At 41.3% G+C, this 20,570-nt stretch overlaps 1 protein-coding gene across 2 annotated transcripts in view; it reads left to right on the plus strand.

Annotated features, from left to right (window-relative positions):
• Positions 1 to 1,847: 1,847 nt before the first annotated feature.
• The window catches only part of LOC124628061 (rho guanine nucleotide exchange factor 17), a 138,633-nt gene continuing 119,910 nt past the window's right edge, over positions 1,848 to 20,570 (plus strand). The window contains exons 1-2 of one of the 2 annotated variants that reach the window (XM_047155131.2): positions 1,849 to 2,910; positions 2,998 to 6,647. In XM_047155131.2, coding sequence (XP_047011087.2) covers positions 2,367 to 2,910; positions 2,998 to 6,647 — 4,194 coding nt within the window. In that variant the 5' untranslated portion in view covers positions 1,849 to 2,366. Of the gene's footprint in view, positions 6,648 to 20,570 lie in introns of both variants that reach the window. The other variant, XM_047155130.2, reaches the window with a different exon arrangement.

A 20,570-nucleotide genomic window follows, 5' to 3' on the forward strand; every position in this document is an offset into this window, starting at 1 on the left:
TTTAAAAATCACGTGACTTTTGCACAAACAACAAAACATACATACAACATACAAATAAAAATTATATGTAGTAAGCGTAGTGACGAGTGGTAAGTGATTTTCCACCTTCCATATTACCTGACTAAATTGATCAATAATCATTTCAGATTTTCTAATGACTTTACTGGTTATTTGGTTATTTATTATACCAGGCTCACCAGAAGAGCTACACAATATTATCATAGACAGAACCCACCCCAACCATCTTTACATTCCTACCATCAGGTAGATGCTACAGGAGTCTGAAATCAAGAACCACAAAGCTAAGAAACATCTACTACTTACATCAGGCTCGTCAATGATTCTCACCAACTGTGACTACAGTTGTTAATAACCATATCAGATCAGCAGTGGTTTGTATAAATATAAATACTGGCACTATAATCATACAATCCAATGCTCAGTGTCAAATATCCATGTTTACAGGTTTCTTGCACTACAGCCTACCTACATCATATTCATATTTGTAATATATACCATACTTCTCAATATTACAGAATAATTTCTAACCAATTTATAGTACCTGTATAATATTGATGGTGAACAGAAGGAACACAGAGTAAGAATCTCATTGTACAATGTAACTGACTTTTTTAAATCCATTTTCTGTAACCCTTATCCTACACAGGGTTGCGGGGAGCCTGGAGCGTATCCCAGGGGACCCGTGGCATGAGGCAGGGGATGGGGTGCCAATCCATCACAGGACACAATCACACACACTACAGACAATTTGGAAATGCCAATCAGACTACAACGCATGTCTTTGGACTGGGGGAGGAAACCGGGATACCTGGAGGAAACCCCTGAAGCATGGGGAGAACATGCAAACTCCATGCACACAAGATGGAGGTGGGAATCAAGCCCCCAGTCCGGAGGTGTGAGGCAAATGTGTCAACCACTAAGCCACCATGCTCCCCCTGTGAACAATACAGCATAAAATAAAAAGTATTCAGTAGTGCACAAATAGTTCAATTCAATTCAATTCAATTTTATTTGAATAGCGCTTTTTACAATGGACATTGTCTCAAAGCAGAAACATATAAATACAGGATACAGATTTTACGTGTGTGAATTTATCCCTAATGAGCAAGCCAGAGTTGACAGTGGGAAGGAAAAACTCCCTAAGACGATATGAGGAAGAAACCTTGAGAGGAACCAGACTCAGAAAGGAACGCATCCTCATCTGGGTGACAATGGATAGTGTGAAAGTAAAGCAAAGCGCATTATGGTTTTTAAATGAAGTCTGTTTGGTTGACCTAGTCCACTGATAGTACATTAATTAATTCACTCAACTTCAGTGACCACGTTATAGGAGTGGATTGAGGTGGGCACACTCTACTGTAGATGTGATACTAGTCCATCGCAGAGCATATTTTTTGGGGAGGTGGGGGGAAACCAGAGAGGCAGGAGGAAACCCACTGGGGAGAACTTTGGAGCTAGAAATAGTACAAATATGAGAAATGAGAAAAATACTGAAATGCCTCCCAACAGGAGGGCAATAAACCCAAATTCAGTGACCTGTATGGGAAAAAACAAACAAACAAAAAAAACACAGGACATGTTTTCTGTCAAGACAAGAGTGTAAACACAAACCTCGAAGGGAATCAATAGAAATTTAATTCATTAGGCGTTTTTACATCACCAAGTAGCTCTTGATCTCCATCCAGGATTTAATGTTTATTTAGCAGCATTGCTGTGTGTGTGTGTGTGTGCGCGCGCGCGCGCGTATTTTCCCATCAGAGAGGAAGCGCAGTTCTTCTTCCCCCCATTACCCCAGGGGCTCTTGCTCTCCCCCTTCCCCATGCTCAGTCCCGCCCTCCCTCACTCCCACCAGCCATTTAGGCATGCAAAACACAGGGAAAAAAACCCCAGCACATAATTCAACCTTAATGATGTCTGAATCCCGGTAAGCATACTGGTGTTGGAAAGAAAAGATGCGTTCACGCAGAGACGCGCTCAGTTTCCGAAATGGGATTTACTTTGGGCAAACTTTCTGCGGAGCTCAACCATTTGCAAGCTTGCTGCTCAGACTTTGAGCCTCTTTTCCTCCTTCATGGATGGAAACCAAGCGGAAGGGAAGCATTGCTGGGAAACTCGCGCGTGCGTTAGTTTCCCTAAGGTGTAAAGTTTCGTAAAGTTTCCTAAGTTGGATTTGTTGTGCAACACAGAGCCGGGTCAATGGGAACGCGGCGTTAGTTTACAAGTTGTACAAGCAAAGACGCAAAAAAAAAAAAAAAACAAGACGGTGGATCTATCGATGGACTAAAAAAACTAACAAAAACCGAAGGAATTTAGACGCCAAAGAGTCGAGAAGGAAGAGAGACGCGATGGCAGACAAGCAGACGCAGAGGAAAGCTGCGGTTTACCGGAGTGTCTCTTTCAAAAAGTTGCACAATTGGAAGGCCAATAAAAGCAGTCCGGGAGCCGAGGATCAGCGCCACGGCTCGAAGGATTTGGAGACTGGAGGAGCCCTTCCCCCTCCGGCTGCACAGCCCTCGGATATGCGCAGTGCTGCTGTGGCTAGAAAAGTTTCCAAAATTTCAGCAGCCAGCCTCTCGAGGGCAGAGCTGAAGAAGGGCTCCACTCATACCATTTCACCCTCAATCCGCCAGCTCTCAGAAAAGTTTGGAACAAACACAAATTCAGGCAGCACTTCAGTCCTTCAGTCTGCAGTTTCCAATAGGATTAGATCTCCGGATGGTGCGTCTTCTCAGGACATTTCAGGATGTTTCCCTGATCAGAGCAAAGATCTTTCAGGAACCCTGACCAACAAACTTTTGGATCATAAGTGTCAGGAATCCGTCTCTGGTTCGGATTCAGACGCAGGTCATAAACGGAGGGTTCGAAAGATCGGAGGTGGCATAAAGGCAGGTAAGAGTGATTATTCTGAAATCAGTGATGGCTCTGACAGCTTTAGTGGTAACACTTTAAATTCAGAAGATGATATTTGTGTCCTAGGAATTTCGACATGCAAGTCTCATCGCCGCCATCGCTCTTCCCAAGGTGAAACTATTCATGTTGATTCAAGCTGGCCGAGCGTTACAAAAATTAGAGAGCTTTTTGGGGATGGTCACAGAACAAAGCACAAGTCAATGTCGGATGGAGAGGACTTGAGATCTGATGACTATCGCCATCACGGTTCATACAGCACAAAAGACAGCAACACGTCCTCAGACAAGAGCGACAGGCAGTCGCCACTACAGCCAAGAGGACACTGGCAGGATACAAACAGCTCAGACCATGATGCTAACAAACAGCAGGGTATGGACTCTGATTTTAGCACAGAAAAGCATTCTAATGAAGGTGATCTGAGCGCTGTGACAAGAAAACTGCCAACGGATATAAGTAGAGTTGAGACTCACAAAAGTGGCAGAAAGGGCTGGACAGACAGTGACCTCCGACTCACTCCACCCACTCCTCCACCTCGCAGTAGTTCTGTTGCACTGCCTCTCAGGTCCCATTCGTGTGCTTACAGTGAGCAGCTGCAGGAGCAGAGACAGAGGGCAAAGCAGCCACAGCCATCAGATAGTTTGCATTCCTCACATAGCTCCTCAAAACCACAGACGGGCTCCTCCGTGGAATCGGTCAGCACTCGTGAGAGATTGAGCTCTGGAGAAGAGGAGGACGAATCTGGAGGGCAGACGGGTAGAAAAGCACTCTCATTTGTGCACAGCAGTGAAGGAATTGGCACACACATTTCAAGGAACAAGCATGATGCCTGGGCCAAACTCCCTCATAGGTCTTCAGGTAGTGAGGAAGACAGCCCAGCTGGATTAGCTCATCAAGTTCGACGTCGTTCTTTGAGGAAAAAGAAGAAAAGTAATTGTAGTAGAGAGAATGAGGAGTCTGATGACAGTGACGACCAGCACGTAATGATGGAGCACCTCGAGCGCCACCAGCGTTCATGTGATTCCCAAATGGAGGGACGTAGGCTTGACAGCTTGCGGTCTAAGGCTAGCTTTAGTGGGCAGATGTGTGAGAGAGGGAACATAGCTCGAGGTTCGTCTGTGGTACAGGACAATTATAAACACCTATGTAAAGCTTCTGAGGGACAAGTTGGCACCAGTAATGTCCCGTTTGTATCACGCGTGTCGAAGGTAACCATTCCCTCATTTCTCTCCACCCCCTTGGGGTCACGCTGTAGCAGCAGATATTCCAGCACTGAGACTCTAAAGGCTGAAGATCTTGTGAGTTCAACGTCTAACAGAGCCTCATCTTCTGTCCTAAGCAAAACATATCATGGCAATGCTACTATGTACCGCTCACCTAGTTTTGGGCATGGAGACAATTTTTCTCGGGCCCCTGTCCGTGTTCGTCCCCGGGTGGTGCCTAGCTTGAATCAAGGAGAAGGCATTCCTAAAGCTGCAGAAAACAGACTTGGTCGCCGTTCTGTCAGTCATGAAAAAGATAAAGACAGAATATCCATGTCAAATCCTGATATTGCTTCAGAAACATTGTCACTGCTGAGTTACCTGAAAACTGATTTATCAGAGCTAAGAATGAAGAAGAGAGGCCAAGATGGTGAGGAAAGTCTGAACTCCAGCTTTCAGGGTGTCCAAAGTGCATCAACTATGTACAAAATGGGCTCAAGAACCTCAGCATTGAACTCTAGACGGCCCTCACTAAAGGACCTCACTGCTACATTGAGGAGAACCAAATCTTTCACTTACTCAGAGAAACCATTAGGGTCAGCTATGAGGAGTTCCTCTGAGCAAAGACTGGACCATGAAAGTGATGGAGATCGAGTAGTCATTTCTGATAGAGAGGTGGAAAGTGATGATTGTAGAGGTTGTTATGACTATGAAGAGCCAATGCCAACCCCTCTACAAGATCGCTACGTTCAAGAAGCAAGACAGGTAATAAGGGATATTTGTCAAATGAGTGCTAACAAGGATTATGATGATGAAGATGATGATGATGATGATATTTCAGGGTTTAAAAGAAATGGGAATGTTGACATGGTGGAAGATAATAAAGAAATTAATCAGATAAAGCAAGTGGAGAAGATGGATGGACAGATTGTAGATACTGTAAACAAAAAACAGGCTGATCTAGAAAGTGGAAAATGTTTACCTAGGGGAAATTCAGAGGAGAACATGTTTGTTGATAAGTCATTGGATGAACTTTCAGGACATGAATCAAGTCTGACAGATGAAGGAATTGTCACAGAGCCGGAGGCTGGCTCATATGGAGGACTGCCCTCTGGAACCGACTTGCTAGGCCAGACGCTCACTGTTTGGACTCAGTCTGGACTGTATGAGGAACAGTCACCCAACATGACGCCGGAGAAGTCTCTTTCCACTCCTGTCCCATCTGTCAGGACAGAATATGAGGCAGTAGCTATAGGAGGAGATGTAAGCATCAGTAAAAATGTTAACCAGGCTTCTTCAGAGGCTCCACCTACTCCCAGCGCTCTTCGAAGACGGAGAAAATTCTCCTCAGCTGCCAACAATGGCTCAGACTCCAGCAATGGCAGTAATGGGGAGTCAAACAGTGAGTCTGCATACCGCTCTCTCAGTGATCCCATGCCACATCGAAGTCGCTCGGTGGCAGAGGATGGCAATAACAGCTTTTCTGTGGACAGCAACCTACTTGGCTCACTCTCTCTAAACTCAAAGGTGGGTGTAAGTGTAGATTCCTCTGCAGCGGATCTGTCGGAGTGTACTGGCAGTGCAGCTAGTGACCTGTCAGTGTATAGTGACTCTCTGCGAGATTACAGCACTGTGATACAGAGCATAGTGCATGAACCCGGTGCAATGGACAAGCTCATTGATGAGAAGGCAAATGGAAAAGCAGTGAAAAAGAAGAGCTTTAGTGACCCCAGCAGACGGGGAGAACTGGCCTCTCCAGCACTTGAAGTCCAGAAACATCCTAAGGAACCTATTAACGAGTTAGAGCAGCCCATTCCTCCTTCCAGCAGTGAGCCAATCTTGTCGGAGCAAAGAGATGAGCTGTGGGAGCTGAACAGTGAGCAATGTCAGCGGTATTCCAACAGGAGGTCTCGATCCCAATCAGAGCATGTTTTGCCCTGCCACCTTGACCGCAATGGAGTTAATAAAGTGGGAAACGAGGAGCCAAAGTTGCCCTTTGACCCAAAGCTGGCCCAGGTTTTGTCTCCCTGCATAAGTCGTCGCGGTTATAAGAAACGCACACACCGAGTCACCCATCAACAGTCTTGTGATGATGGGGACCAATTAGAGGAGCAGCAAGAGGATCAATCCTATGAAGATCATCTGGATCCTTCCAAGTCCATCCTGCCTCAACTTCCTGCACCTAAAATAAGGCCCAAACATGTACGCCATGCCAGCGAGCCTGCAACATTTGTGCCCATGACATCATCTAACCAGCAACTTAGCTCTTTCAAGAGCCCTGAACCCCAACAAGTCTCAAGACACAGACAAGGAGAGGGAACTCCATCTTTGGAAGATGTGACGGAACAATACATCCTGGCTTTGAATCCACCTGAGGGGTCTTCAGACATCCCTGCTGATGGAGCTGTTGTGGAAGGTACCAGCTCTGTTCCTGCAATGGCCACCATTGACCCCAAACTGCAGAGGAAGTCCAGTGATGAGCTGACCCAGGCCCCGCTTAAAACCAAGCCACAAGTGGTAGGTGACATGTATCTTCGGTCATTTGAGTTTTATGCTTTAAGCTGAAACCAAGTGTGCCCCAAAGGCTAAAGATTTTTAGTTGATAAGGAATTGTACCTGTAATACTACTGTGTGTGCATGTGTACGTCAGAAGTGATATCCATGCCCGAAGGTCTCCTTTTGTGAAACATATTGCCTCATATTCCAGTGAAGTGCTTTTATGGCACAAGATGTTTTTGTCTGTGATTGTGAAAGATTACATGCAAACAATGGGCCAAATAGGAATCTTTTTCTTAGGAGATTTGTTTCTTCTGTTCCTCAGATGTTTGCTTCGTATGAATTTATGCCTTTTTGTGTGTGCATATGTTATTCTGATATGTCCCATATGCCTCACTTTGTTCAGTGCAAATGCATATTTCTTTCTCTAGCTGTTTTAAAAGTCATGCTCATTCTTTCCTGGCATGTTTTGGACAGATTGTTTTACCTCCTTGTGTATTTAGATAACAGTTTAACTCAGGGAACAGTTTGCTATAACATTTCTAATGAAATGTCACAGAAAAGTTTCTGTGAAATGTCCTCAATATATCTTATATTTAAGAGTGCTCTCCACTTGGGTATTTATAGATTGAGATTTATTACAAAGTGTTACAGGTTTTCAGAGATTAGTTTCTTCTCTGTATGTGTATAATGAATCCACCCTTTTGTAGGGCAAGGCTAGGTCGTATTCTCTTTTAGCACCTTTTATGGTTGTGTACTTTCTCTAGTTTTTGTTGGTGCCTGGCTGTTCTTGATTCTATGTGTGATGCTGAAATTTAGGGCGCTGATTGTGATGGGTGCAAATGAATTACCTTGATTTGATACTGTGTTGGTTAGCCAACATTCCTAGTTTGTGATATTTAAATGTTTCTTGTTTTCTGTTTAATGAAGTCATTATGACCTAGACAAGAGTTAAAATGCCTTGCTGGGCTTGACTTTCAGCTTGGATAATTTGGTCTAATCTGAGTCATCATTCACAGTAGTCTCTCTGTCTCCTACATGCATGCACACTGGGTTTGAGGCACAGACTAGGGCGCGCACACAATGTTGTTGCCAAAAAAAAAGAGACACTGTAAATAATTGAAAATATAATATATGAAGCATTACCACCTGATCATCTAAGCTTGTGTCTGGCAAATGAATAAAGGTTAGTGAAAATAAACACACGATCTGTGAACCTGAATAGAAGGCTCAGCAATCCAGCATCATGACCATTTTATAATTTGGTTCCGTGTTTGCTTCATGAGTTGCATTAGAATCCTTCCACTTGTATTTTGAAATTGGTCTGTCTGCATCACAGACCATGTTTGCACATATACTGTTTCTGTAACAGAAGTCTCTCTGTAGTATAAGAGGCACACCCATAATTTCATAAGCACAAACTATAATTGCTGGAGTAGCATGCATATCGTAAAAACACTAACAAATGACATATTGGGCTAAAAATAAATAGTCTGTAACAAAAGTGATAAATAAATCACATTTTTTATTATAAAGTACAGCAATAGAGTTTGTCTTATTTGTCTTATTTTTATTCTGTCTGGAGTATAATTTTTTCCCAAATCCTACCTCACATTGCTATTGCATGCACTGAAAGGCTGAAAATCTCCAGCTTGGCTGGTATTCTGTGAACGTACTTCAACTGGTCCTTTGAACCAGAGAGTAGTGAATCTCGGTCACTACTGTATCTGGTCAGTATTGTATCTAAAATCTGTTTGATAATCAGCAAAAAGCCGGATTTATACTGATTTGTTTACCTTAACCTTTTGACTCGTTCAAAAAGACATCATTGTTCGTGAGCACAACATACCTACACTGTACCTAGAAGAAAGGGAAAAAACCTACATAAAAACCAGCGCAATGCCTTAGTAAGGTGTTCGTCCACCACTATCCTCCAGAACAGCCTCAACGTGCATTGACGTAGCTTGGATATAAAGTTTCCTTTCATTTGTAATTTGTCTGTAGCTACACAATACTTCTATGAAAGTAAGACATTAATTATAGGTAGCTGACTAGTGCTACACTAGGGGAGCTTACAATACAAATTAATGCAAAATAGTTAGCTTAGTAGTTAGCTGCTATCATTTTAAGTAAGGTCTTAAGTAAACTGCGAGGTTTAGCTTTGACGGGGTCCTCAGGGATTTATTTATAGGGATGACATCACCACACTGGGAAGCATTAGAGTTTGGACATGGTCTCGAACTGTTTGGTAGTGTGTACAACACTGAAAAGTTTACACTTCTGGTTGCCAGATGAAGAAGAATACCATGTAGTTTCTCATAAAGCAGCTGAGTTTGTGGGATAATTCTCTGGATTTTCATGATTGCACCAGTGATGTAATCAGTAATGTTTCTTGTGTTAGGTAAAGATTATCATTAGCAGAACCACTGGGTTTAATGGTTTGGGTGTATTGGACAGCAGTAATGATAAAAACAGGTGCACCCTGTTTTTATCATTACTGCTCCGTGTGTGTGAGTGAGAGCGTGAGAGAGAGGAGAGAGGGAGGGGGGAGAGGGAAAGAAAGAAAGAAAGAAAGGGGGAGCAAAAAACCTGCTGGCTAAGCATTTCTTTTAGGAGTGTGTGACGCAAGCAGATGATGTGAACACCCAAACATACTTGTGGTTGACTAGACGGAGGACACGTACTTTGAGCTCACCCCTGGAAGGGAGCAATTGGTGATTGTATATTATGACATGAGCACCATAACTACTTGATCCCAGAGAGTGGAGAGGACAGTGAAAGGAGGGAGGATAGAGCATAGAGTTAGAAGAAAGAACGAGAAGAATGAAAAGGTGTGGTGGGTTTTTTAATTTATTTTGGAAACAAGGAAGGAGAGATGATGAGTTAACACCTATGTATGCTCATTGTGCTGTTGAGTTTGTGCGCTTAATTTGTGGAATAGAAAGCATGCCTGTACTATGGACTGTAATTTAGCATCGACGTCTAGAATTTGCTGAAATTTTATTCCATCTGGTAAATACACACCATTGTGTGGCTATGATAGTGTGTGTGTGTGTGTGTGTGTGTATTTCTGGAGCCTTGGCCTGCTCCTCTGACAGCGCTGGTGTGGAGTGATCCTTTGCAGACAGGAAGCTGGGGAACAGAAACAGGAAGTTGTTGTGGTTACTGATGTACTTGACGAGTTGCAGGGAAGGATGCTGGGAGAATGCTGCAAGAGACTTGAAGGCCTGAAATGCTCTCTGTGCACTCTGCTGATCTCACACCCTCCTTGTACAGTTTGAAATGATTCCCGTGGAGTGCAAGTCATTAACTGATCAACTCGGCACACTTTAACTGCTCCTTCTCAGTAATCTTTAACTGATCCCTCCTACCGGTACAGTATTTACCTGACCCCCTTTTACAGTTTTTAACTGATGATCCCCATCATACAGGCTTTAACTAATGTCAGACATATACAGATTGTGTGATATCAATTTCAGGACCATTGTTAGCTACCTGGCTACAAGGGTCTATATACAGATAGATAGGGTTTCTAATTTCCCAAATATTATCTACCATTTCTACATAGCTTATAACTAATATTAAACAGTACTAAGGACATACAGTCTGTGATTCTATCTCAGTTCTGAGATTCACTGTAGTACAATTGTAGTACAATAGTTAACAATTACCTTACAGTAGTCTATGATTAGCAGTGGCTGTTCCACAGGTATTAAGGTATGACCTTTGCCTGCTTTACCTTGCCCTTGACCATGACCAGGAAATTTTCCCTTGGCCTTGTTCTTTCACTCTGTCCACATTCTCCACACCTCAGTCTTTCTCTGCCCTCTTTAAAGCCAGTGAAGGAGGCGACGCATAGCCGAGAGATGAGGTCATCTCCTTCATTTTCTCTGCCTGAAGATTGGAGTGTGATATCAGGTAGAGAGTGAGCAGGAGAGAGCTAGTGAAAAGAGTGGTGGAGGGTGAGTGCAAAAGTGAGAAGTGATATTGAGAGGACAGAAAAGAGAATGCACAGAAACAGCTGAATAGAACAGAATAGTGAGAAGAGAGAGTAGCAAGAGATGGTGGAGGAGAAGAAGCAGAAGAAGAGGAGGGAATCTGGTGGCTCTTTTGTTTTCAGTTAATCAAGCTGCAGGAATGTGGCCTATCTTTTCTCTCTGCATAAGAGCCTTGAGAAGCAGACAGTGTGTGTTTCTTTTTAAGGGACTTTTTATGTGACCTACTTCCTTACTTTCTTCACTTCAAATAAAGAAATAAAGGGAGTATCAGTGTGTCACATTTCAGTAACCTATCAAAGACATATTTTTCTCCCACGTCCTTCTGTCTCAAGAGATGAAGGACATCACTTTATCAGCTCTGTCTACTGTTCTCTCTCTCGCTCACTCACTCTTTCTTTCTTTGTGTGTCTAGTATTAGTACAAGGTAAACCATTCTCCAATCAGAGTATGATTGGAGAATGGCTTGCTCTGTGAGTGTGTGTTTATAGCGGTCTTGCTTTCCACTTCACCTTCATCAGATCCAGCTAGCAATGAAGTCTTAAAGCTGTAAAGGGACCATCTGGCCAGAATCTTATTGCACACAATGTTTCACTCCAAAGTCAGAGGTGAAGTGCATTCGAACTTCAAGTGTAGTTGCTCTGGAGCTAATGTAGCTAACAAATAAGGAAACTATGGTCTTATGGAATTAAATTTGTGCCAAAACTATTGAACATAACTTTAAAAATGAACAAAAATATACAACGAGGAAGAAGAAAAGCACTCTGAAACTGAAAATGGTGAACCCAGTAGCAACAATTTTACATGGTCTTCAAATAAACAACATTCTTTGACTGTTTTCTCAGCTTCCTTTTTGCTAATAATGGTTTACGGATTTGCTGCCAGAGTTTTCGTTTACGCTCCACAAGTTTACGTTCACCATTCTGGCACAAACCTCTCGTGTGGGCGGGGCTTAACAGTGATTTACTCCCATTGGCTAGTGCGATATAGATCGACAGCTCGAGTGTCCAGCTGAGGAGGAGGATGATGACGTTGATGATGACTGCGACGACGTTCCGTGCCGCTCCTGAGAGATCATCTTGAAAAAAAAATAGTCACATGAGACTAACCTCAAATATTAATTACGAACTAATATACTGACTAAGTAAGTAATTCATTTCCACTACAAAGTACAAACTCTAAAACTATACAGAGAACCTGAAGTCTGTACTTCCTGGTCAGGGAGCTGTCAATCTAAATCTCACTTGCCAATGGGAGTAAATCACTGTTAAGCTCCACCCACACAAGAGATTTGTGCCAGAATGGCGAACATAAACTTGCTGAGTGTAAAAGGAAAACTCTGGCAGAGCATTCATAAACTGTGATTAGAAAAAATTAAGCTTAGAAAACTGTTAACAAAGAATGTTGTTTATTTGAAGACCATGTAAAATTTTTGCCACTGAGTTCCAGTTTTCAGTTTCAGAATGTTTTTTTCTTTTTTCTCATTTTATGTTTTTGTTGTTTTTTTTTTTTTGAAAAGTTACGTTCAGTACTTTTGCCTCAAATTTAATTCCATATAGTCTCCAGTTCAGAATTATCCAAATTGTATGTACAAATCAACAATGCATTAAGGGATTTCTTTATTTTTATTTTATTTTTAGCCAATCTTCTCAGATGAATTACTCTCTCAAGGCCTTTAAATGCTAATTGTTACAGAACAGCATCGTTGGGAAGCTTCCCAGAAAATGCTGGTTTTCTTCACTTCATAGTGTGTATGTGTAGAGCCCCACAATTAAATGTTTTTCTGTAACAAAAGCTTCCACTAAATAAACTTTACTATCCAAAGAACCCTTGAAAAATTGTAGTCAAGTTTCTCGTCAATTCGATCCTACAGTCTATGCAGAATTTCACATGTTCTCCTTGTGTAGAAGTGGGTTTCCTCTGGGTTCTCAGGTTTCTTCCCACCTCTCAAAACGTAGGTGCTTGGATGGTATAAGGGAATTTGCCCCCAAGTCTGAATGAGTGTATGCATGGTGCCCTATGATGGACTGGTGTCCCATCCAGGATGCATTCCCTCCACATGCCCAATGTCCCTGGGGTATAGGCACTGGCTCTGTTGCGAACCTGAGCAGGATAAAGTGCTTAGTGAAAAAGGGCAGCTGTCGTCTATGGACAAATATGGGAGGGCACTACATGATTTCTTGGATAATCGTGTTCACTCAATGTATCTGCAGAATAATTTGATTGGCAGTAGGGGGGTGTGTGTGTGCGTGTACACACAGATGCAGTGTGTGCTTGAATGGGTGTTGACTGATGGAGTGGAGTGCAGACAGCGTGTCATCCAGATAACAAGGCCAACACAGGAGGCTGCTGTGCTTAGCTATACTGTCATGTGTGAGACGCACATGCATGCGTGTGCACACACACATATATACATTTGTCTTACTGTGCCTGAGAACCTTCCATTGACGCATTTATTTATTTATTTATTTATTTTTAATAAAAAGCTGCCGTTTTTGAAAAAGCTAATTCCTTATGGGGACCAGCCAAATGTACAAATTGGGACATTTAGACCCAACCAAGATATAAAAACATGCTCCCCTACCCCCCAAAATACAGTTTGATGGAAACAAGCTGGCAGCAAAATTAGCAAGATGCAGATACAGTAAATAAAACTTAATAAATAGGTCATCATAAGTTAAAGTTTTCTTTCTTGTGAATATAAGCACAATGACATCACATGTAACTAACTAATTACAATAGAGCTAATAATAACTCTATTGTATGGTCTGAAATTATACACATACGATGTCAGTCTGATGTGAGGGACGAGCACTGAGATGACATGGTCTAGATTGAAGGCCCACAAGATGGTTTTTTGTGTGTGCGTGTGTGTGTGTGTGTGCGCCCGCAGACCCAGGCATGAGAAAGGGGCCATGTGGTGATCAAGCCACCAGGGGGAGGGGGGCTCTCTCTTTCCCAGGGCACCTCTGGCAAATCTCCAGTGTGTGTGTATGTGTGTGTGTATGGGAGTAAAGTTTTAAATTTCGGTGGGTACTGTGTGTCCCCACAAGAGTAGCAAAATCGGTCAGTTTTGAACTTCTGGGGACATTTAGCTGATATTCAGCTGTTTCCCACAAGGATATTATTATTATTTCATTAATTTCTTTCTCTCTTTTTTTTTATTTAGAGACAAAGGGAGAAAAGTTTTGTTTCGTTAACTTTTAAAGTTAGGGTTATTAGGTGCAGGCATTAATAACTATGTCAAAGGAAGGTCCTCACAAGGGTAATAAGGTGTGTGTGTTTTAGTTTGTTTTCTCTGATTGGTCCAGCCATCTGTGGTCTCGCTAACATAAACAGGAGCAGAAGGGTGAGGCAGGAAAAGAGAGGGACAACTTTCTATCATTCATCTGGCTTATTATTCCTTGTCATTTCTTTCTCTTTCCCTGTGTGCGTGTGTGTGTGTGTGTGTGTGTATATATGTATGTGTGCATGTGTTTGTGTGTGTGTTTTTGACCAAGCAAACGGAAAAGGCCTGTTCCCCAGTGAGGAAACATTTTGGAGGGAATTATCAGTACATTTCCTACATGTGTCCATCCCCCTCTCTGTATGCATTTCTCTCTCTCTCTCTCTCTCTCTCTCTCTCTCTCTCTCTCTCTCTCTCTCTCTCTCTGTCCCCATGTCTGTAAATGGATAAAATGTGTCCTCCTTGGCAATCCAGTAGCATAACTCACAGCATGAGAATTGCATTGAAGTTTGAACAACATGGACACCGTCGTTACTCCGATCAAGGAATCATGTTTCTCAGTGTGTTATTTAAAGGCTGAGGTCAAATAATAGACAACTGTCATAGAAGTGAATCTTGAGTGAGGATTATTCTCTCCTCCACCACCTGTTGTTCTCAGTTTTTCAGTCATGCTTTTCCTCCATTTTCTTCCACTTTCTCTTTGTCTTAGTTTCACTCGTGTCTTTGGCCCTCCTCCACAAGCACACACACACATGCATTAGATGGGAACCACCCTTCATAATTACAGAGTCTGGATGCTTATGTAAGGGGAGGCCCTCTGAACAGCACTTTCTGATGATTGTGTGTGTGTGTGTGTTTGCATTTCTGAGGATGTAATTTATGTGTATATTGTGATTGAGCAGAGTGTGTGTGTGTGTGTGGTGTGTGGTTGTTTGTGTGTTTGTAATAAAACAGTTCTCATTTGGCCACGAGTGAATATTACAGTTGAATATTTTGTGTGTGTGCGCATGCACTGATGACCACTCAGAAAATTCCACTTTTTTCTTTTCTTGGTTCCCTCTGATGTGGTCTTGTCCTCTCTATAACTCCCGTGATCCAGCCTGAACAGCATTGTCTGTCTTTATGATGTGGGACAATTCAGTTTCACTCTTTTATTTATTAAATTATTTATTTATTGTTTTTTAAACCCAAGTATCATTGTTTTCCATGAGTCTGGAAGCATCACCTTGTGGAAAAATGACCCGAAGCCCCAAGAGAACTCCCTCCATATACTTGGATGAGTGTCATTCAGCTGTTCCATGTCTTTATTCAGATTTGAACGAATGACAGATGTTTTCTACTTGAGTTCAATGTCTTCAGCCATTTAGTTTTTTTTATTTTTATTTTCCACACCTTGATGTGGGTTAATGCCTAGCATAAAATGGTCTTAATTACACATTATAATAGCTTAGCAACATTTGCTACCAAAGCACATCATAGTGTTAAAGTTCACCTTAATATTACCTTTTCAGTATATGAATCTATATATATTCTATATACATTAGAGTTCTACCGTGGATTTTACAGATACTGATAACTAAGTTGGGCAGTACCTGCCAATAACTAATTAATCAACCGAAAGTTTTTTAAATGGTTACTGAATGAAAACATAATACTCTTAAGTAAAAATATTGCTGAATTTTATTACAAAAATAAACACTATTGACTGTACCAAAGCTTGAATATTCCAAATAACAAATAAAAATGGAGACATCTAAAATGAATTTTTTAAAAAACTTAAAATAACACAACAAAATTTTTCAGTGATCGTTTTTATGTCATCTCTGGAGGCCGCTCCCATACTGTATAATGATGACTGACCCTTCTCAGCCGGTCTCACAACGGACGCAACCGGGAAAAACTATTGGTGTGGATTTTTGCCGATAACTGATAGTTCCAGCAATCCAGCAAGGCCTCTAATATGCATGTTGTTTGACGTCAATAAACTATCCAAATTGGAACGAACTAGCTTAATTTATTGTTATTTGATTAAAACCAGCAGCCAAGTATACTAGCATTACCTCACAGTACATTTGGTAAGCTGCTTCAATATTATCAAAGTGCACCTATTATAGTTTTTCAAATATTACCTTTCGTGTAGTGTGTTATGTAGATGTTTGTGAATGTAAAAAGTCTGCAAAGTTTCAAAAATCAAAGCACATGACAAACGGACTCCCAAAAGAAGGAAGCAATTCTGAACAGCTGAAATGAGTTGTTAGTAATTCCAGACTTTACTTCCTGTACTAACCTACATAGGTTTGTAATAAAAAGCCCCGCCTCTGGTCTTCATCAGCTGCTCGCAAACAGACTGAGCTGAAACTCGTTATGGTAGTGGGTGTTTCCTTTTTGAAACACACTGATAGCGGTAGACCAATCACAACAGATTGGGACATCTGACCAATCAGAGCAGAGAATGCTGTCTGAAAGGAGGAATTTAGAACGAATCCTTTAGAATGAATCATTTAACGAGTCATTTGTGACATGGGGGGGGAAGGTAATGCTGTAATTTAAATTATGAGCACATTAAAGTGTTTTTGACCTTGGATGCATGTAAATCTATTGTATGAGACCATTATAACAAAATTAAGCATGTTTCAAAACCATAGTAGGTGCGCTTTTTTAAAAAAATCAGGCTAATTTGCTAGTTTCATCGAGATAAACCTAGTACTGACCAATGCCTTGCTGACTTTTTGTTATGGGAGCAAGCATCAGAGTTCTGTCAGAGTCCTAGCTAATGCAAACTGTAGTCAGTCTAACTATATAACTATAATCAGTCCCTCATGCTAACCACACACTTACCATAGACACTTAGTTGATGTCGTCATGCTGTTTTCATACTTGCAGTGTTGTCTGGCTGCTTCTTGGACTGCAATCAGGCATTAATACTAACTATAGACGGGCTGTTATATATGTTTGTCCTCCAACTGAAAGTAATGAAAGAGAAAATAATGATGCTTTTGGCTAATACTAACTGTAGTCATCCTACAGACTCTTGACTGAGTTTGGAGAATGACCTTAATGCTGAGGTTGGAAAAAGTGAACACTCAGAGGAAAGCTAGTGCTCGTAATGCTGCTAGTGGAATATTAAAAGCTTTCAGCTACCATTTATCTTTTATACATAAGTGCTTAGGGTTAACGTGGAATTAATTTGCACTACTTTTTTTCATTAATCTACTTTACGACTACAATGAATCTACAATATGACTATCGCATTTTATGTAATTGCAGACAATCTTTTTTTCAATATTAAATACTGTCGAGTTATCCACCTATACTTAGTGAGCTGCACATCATACACTCACACAAATCTGACTAAAAAGTGCAGAATATGGTACGTTCTTTTTTTTCTTTCTTTTGTCACCATGTCGGAGTGTTGAGTCTTGGACGTGTTCCAGTTTCCATGTAGTCAAGGACGCAACATTACTACAAAGGTATCTTATGTTTTATAGAAACTTCTTACAGTTTTTCCACCCAAACACAGCCCTACTAGTTGTTCAGCATTGGAATAATGACATGAACCCATGTTCAGTCCTTAGCTATTTCCTCTCTGGAGTCCGAACCCACTCGCTGGCCCTGGCACACAAAGTGGTCTCTTTAGTGGCCGAGGGCATTACTCAGAGAGTGGGCAGCAGGGCCACAGTGTGTGTATGTGTGTGTGTGGGCTCGCCGGAGCATCGGTCACTCTTCTCTGACTTGCATTCCCTCACTTGGCCTGGCAGGGCAACATGGGCACTCTTCACGATCCTTATCAGGCCTGCTTTTAGGAGAACAGCCAAGACCCCTGGCTCATGGCATCAGCTCACCGCTTTGCATGCTCCTCAAGACGTCAACGCAGTGATGTTAGAAAGACTTTTCCTCAGGGAAGTACCTCCTCCTGGAAGGGTCAGAACCATGGAACAAAAGACAGAGCTGGACCTCAGGCAGGTTCCAGTTTGTTCTCCTCTGAAAACATGATACCATTTTCCTAATCCTATAGCTAATAATGATTTTGTTCAGAATCATAGTTGGCACCTAATCAGATGATTAGCTAGGAACTAGCATAGATAAAACTGCAGTCAAGCTGTTCTTAACAGATGCTAACGTAAATCGTACAATCGTGAAGTCAGAGTAGAACTGAACACTTAGCTAATGCTAAATATATTTATATATTTATATAGACTTTGTATTAAGACTGCTATTGTTATACTTTTGTTTTTTATTACTTGGTGAACCTTAATAGCTTACAGTGTAGTTTTGCATTAAAACAGACCCATGTTGTGTTATTGTGGGAAATGTCTGTCAGATGTGTCATAGAGGATTCTCTGGTGGTGTTTAAGATTAGATACTTGACAGCAAAAAAGCTAATGACGGTTATTGAGGCTAATCCTCTAACCCTCATCCAATAGGTACTGCCACATCTTAACTAGGGACATGCTAATGTGAAGTTTTACTATCAAAATATTTGCCAAGCTGCACCACAGTTTACAATATGTAGTTTTGTTATTTTTAAAAAAATATGAAAGAACCATGATTTTTCAATCAGGTTCCTGAGTCAGTGTTAAACACTCATGACGGAATTCACAGCCAGTGCTGTATCATTGTTAGGTTGGATTTTATGTGAAATTTGTACACTTGCATTATATGCCAACTCATATACATCAAATGTTATTGCACCCCAACTTTGGGGGACGAAAGAACCCTGCTGAACAAAACAATAGAAACCATCACAGAAATTCTTAGGGTTTACACTACAAATACCATTACAAACCATCAGTTGTTAACCATTAAACCATTACCATTATTAGTCCTTAATGGTATCCAAAATATTTTACATGTCACCAGTAGAAGGCAACAAATTACCAGTAGAGACCCACAGGGACCATTACAGTTTCCATTTCAACCAATACAATTCCCATTATAACCATTTCAAATTCTATGAGGGTTTCTGTTGTTTGGGGGGGGTTTTTCAGCAGAGAAATCTGATTCCATGGGGACACGCAGCCAATCAGGGGAGAGAAAGTGAGTCCAACACAATCAATAAAAGATAAATGGATTCTTTATTTTGGGAATAGTAAATAACACTCATCTGAATTATTCCCATTGTGGAATTTGTATTGCTACCCAGTTGCAGAGACATTGTAGCTGAAGAAATACAGATAGCTGAGTAGTAGATAACTAGTTGAGTTAGCTGGGTTTTTGTGTATTTTTGTACTTCAAACTTGGTTATATCGCCATTGCTATGTATATTTAATCTACCATTCAGTGTATTTTAGTGAACAGGTGTGACAGTTTTGCTCTCTACAGTATGTTTTAGCTATATGGCTAAAATTAGCAGGCGAGTTTACTTGTATTGGCGTTGGAGATGCACATAGCTTCTGGAAAAGTAATTTAGCTAGCTAGCGTTAGCAGGCTAGCTGACTTGCATTGGACTTGGAGATGCACATAGCTTCTGGAAAAGCCCCTGTATTCATCCCACAGTCCAACTCCGAGCAGATGCTCTGTGAGATTACAGTGAAGCGACCCTTTTCCCTTCAATTAGAACTCCTAATTTACTAGCTAGCTAATGTTAGTTGATGTATTCATTATGTGTTTATGATGGAACATAATGAGCACAGTTACTCTATGATAAGTAGCTGATGCATGGGCACTGCTGCTGGATCGCACAGTCACAGTGTGAGCTAAATGAATGATGGAAGCTAAAAGACAAGCTCTTGTTGAAAGTAGGGGATTTTGCTTTTCTCTAATAGTCATTAAATATAAAGTCACATCATTGTACATTTTTACTCTCATAACATTTGTGTAATATGAAAACAGCAGCAGATCACAAATGCCTTGGACACATGCAACCCACTAAATAGTATATCAGGACACCTTTGATGTCTTTACTTACGCAAACTACTGGTACGAAGTATACATTTTGGAACGCATCCTTGAATTTTTATTCTGATTCTTTAATTTGCTTGCAGTTGCATTTTTCTACCAGAGAGGGTGAAATTTCAGCAGGTTTACACAATTGTATTACAATTGTAATGAAATTCTTAGATAATACCAAATTGCTAGGTTTTTCTACGTTTTGCAGAACTCTAATCCAGTAAACGGATTATAGTATTACATTTCCTGGCAACGCCTTCAGATCTAGCTAATGTAAGAAGACCTTATGCGTCCTTATAAGTGGAAAAATTGAAAAAAAAAGAAAACCCTTTATCAGAACACAAGCTTTGCAGAGAAATGCTGCCTACCTAGGCACATTCCTCCTGAACGAAACAAAGGGGTAGTGTACTTACATGCTAACATTCTTGTGCTTGTTAAATATCATGTTATATTGCATAAACAATTAGCGGGTCATGTCTAATCTAAAGTGACATCAGGCTGACAACAGGAATTGCGAATGCCACCGCTGTTTTTGATTATCCATGTTTGGGTTTCACGCCATGTTACGAGGCCTCAGGGTTTTTTTGCATGCCTCTTTGGCACCATGTTTGACAGTCTTGAAATAGCCCTTGTTTTTTGTTTTCCTTTTTCAGCCTGAGCTCGTTCTCTAGCTTGGCCCCTGAAAGCCTTAAGATAGAAAAAGATATTCGCTAGAAATACATTCGAGACAAGAAATGAAAACAATTGGAGGGTTGGAATGGAAGTTTGGCACATGGCGGGCAGCAGAATCATGGTGAAGGGGCCCAATTTGTGTAGAAGGGAGACTGGCACAGT

Source organism: Ictalurus punctatus, chromosome 4 (genome assembly GCF_001660625.3).
Source record: "Ictalurus punctatus breed USDA103 chromosome 4, Coco_2.0, whole genome shotgun sequence".
NCBI classification, from domain to species: domain Eukaryota; kingdom Metazoa; phylum Chordata; class Actinopteri; order Siluriformes; family Ictaluridae; genus Ictalurus; species Ictalurus punctatus.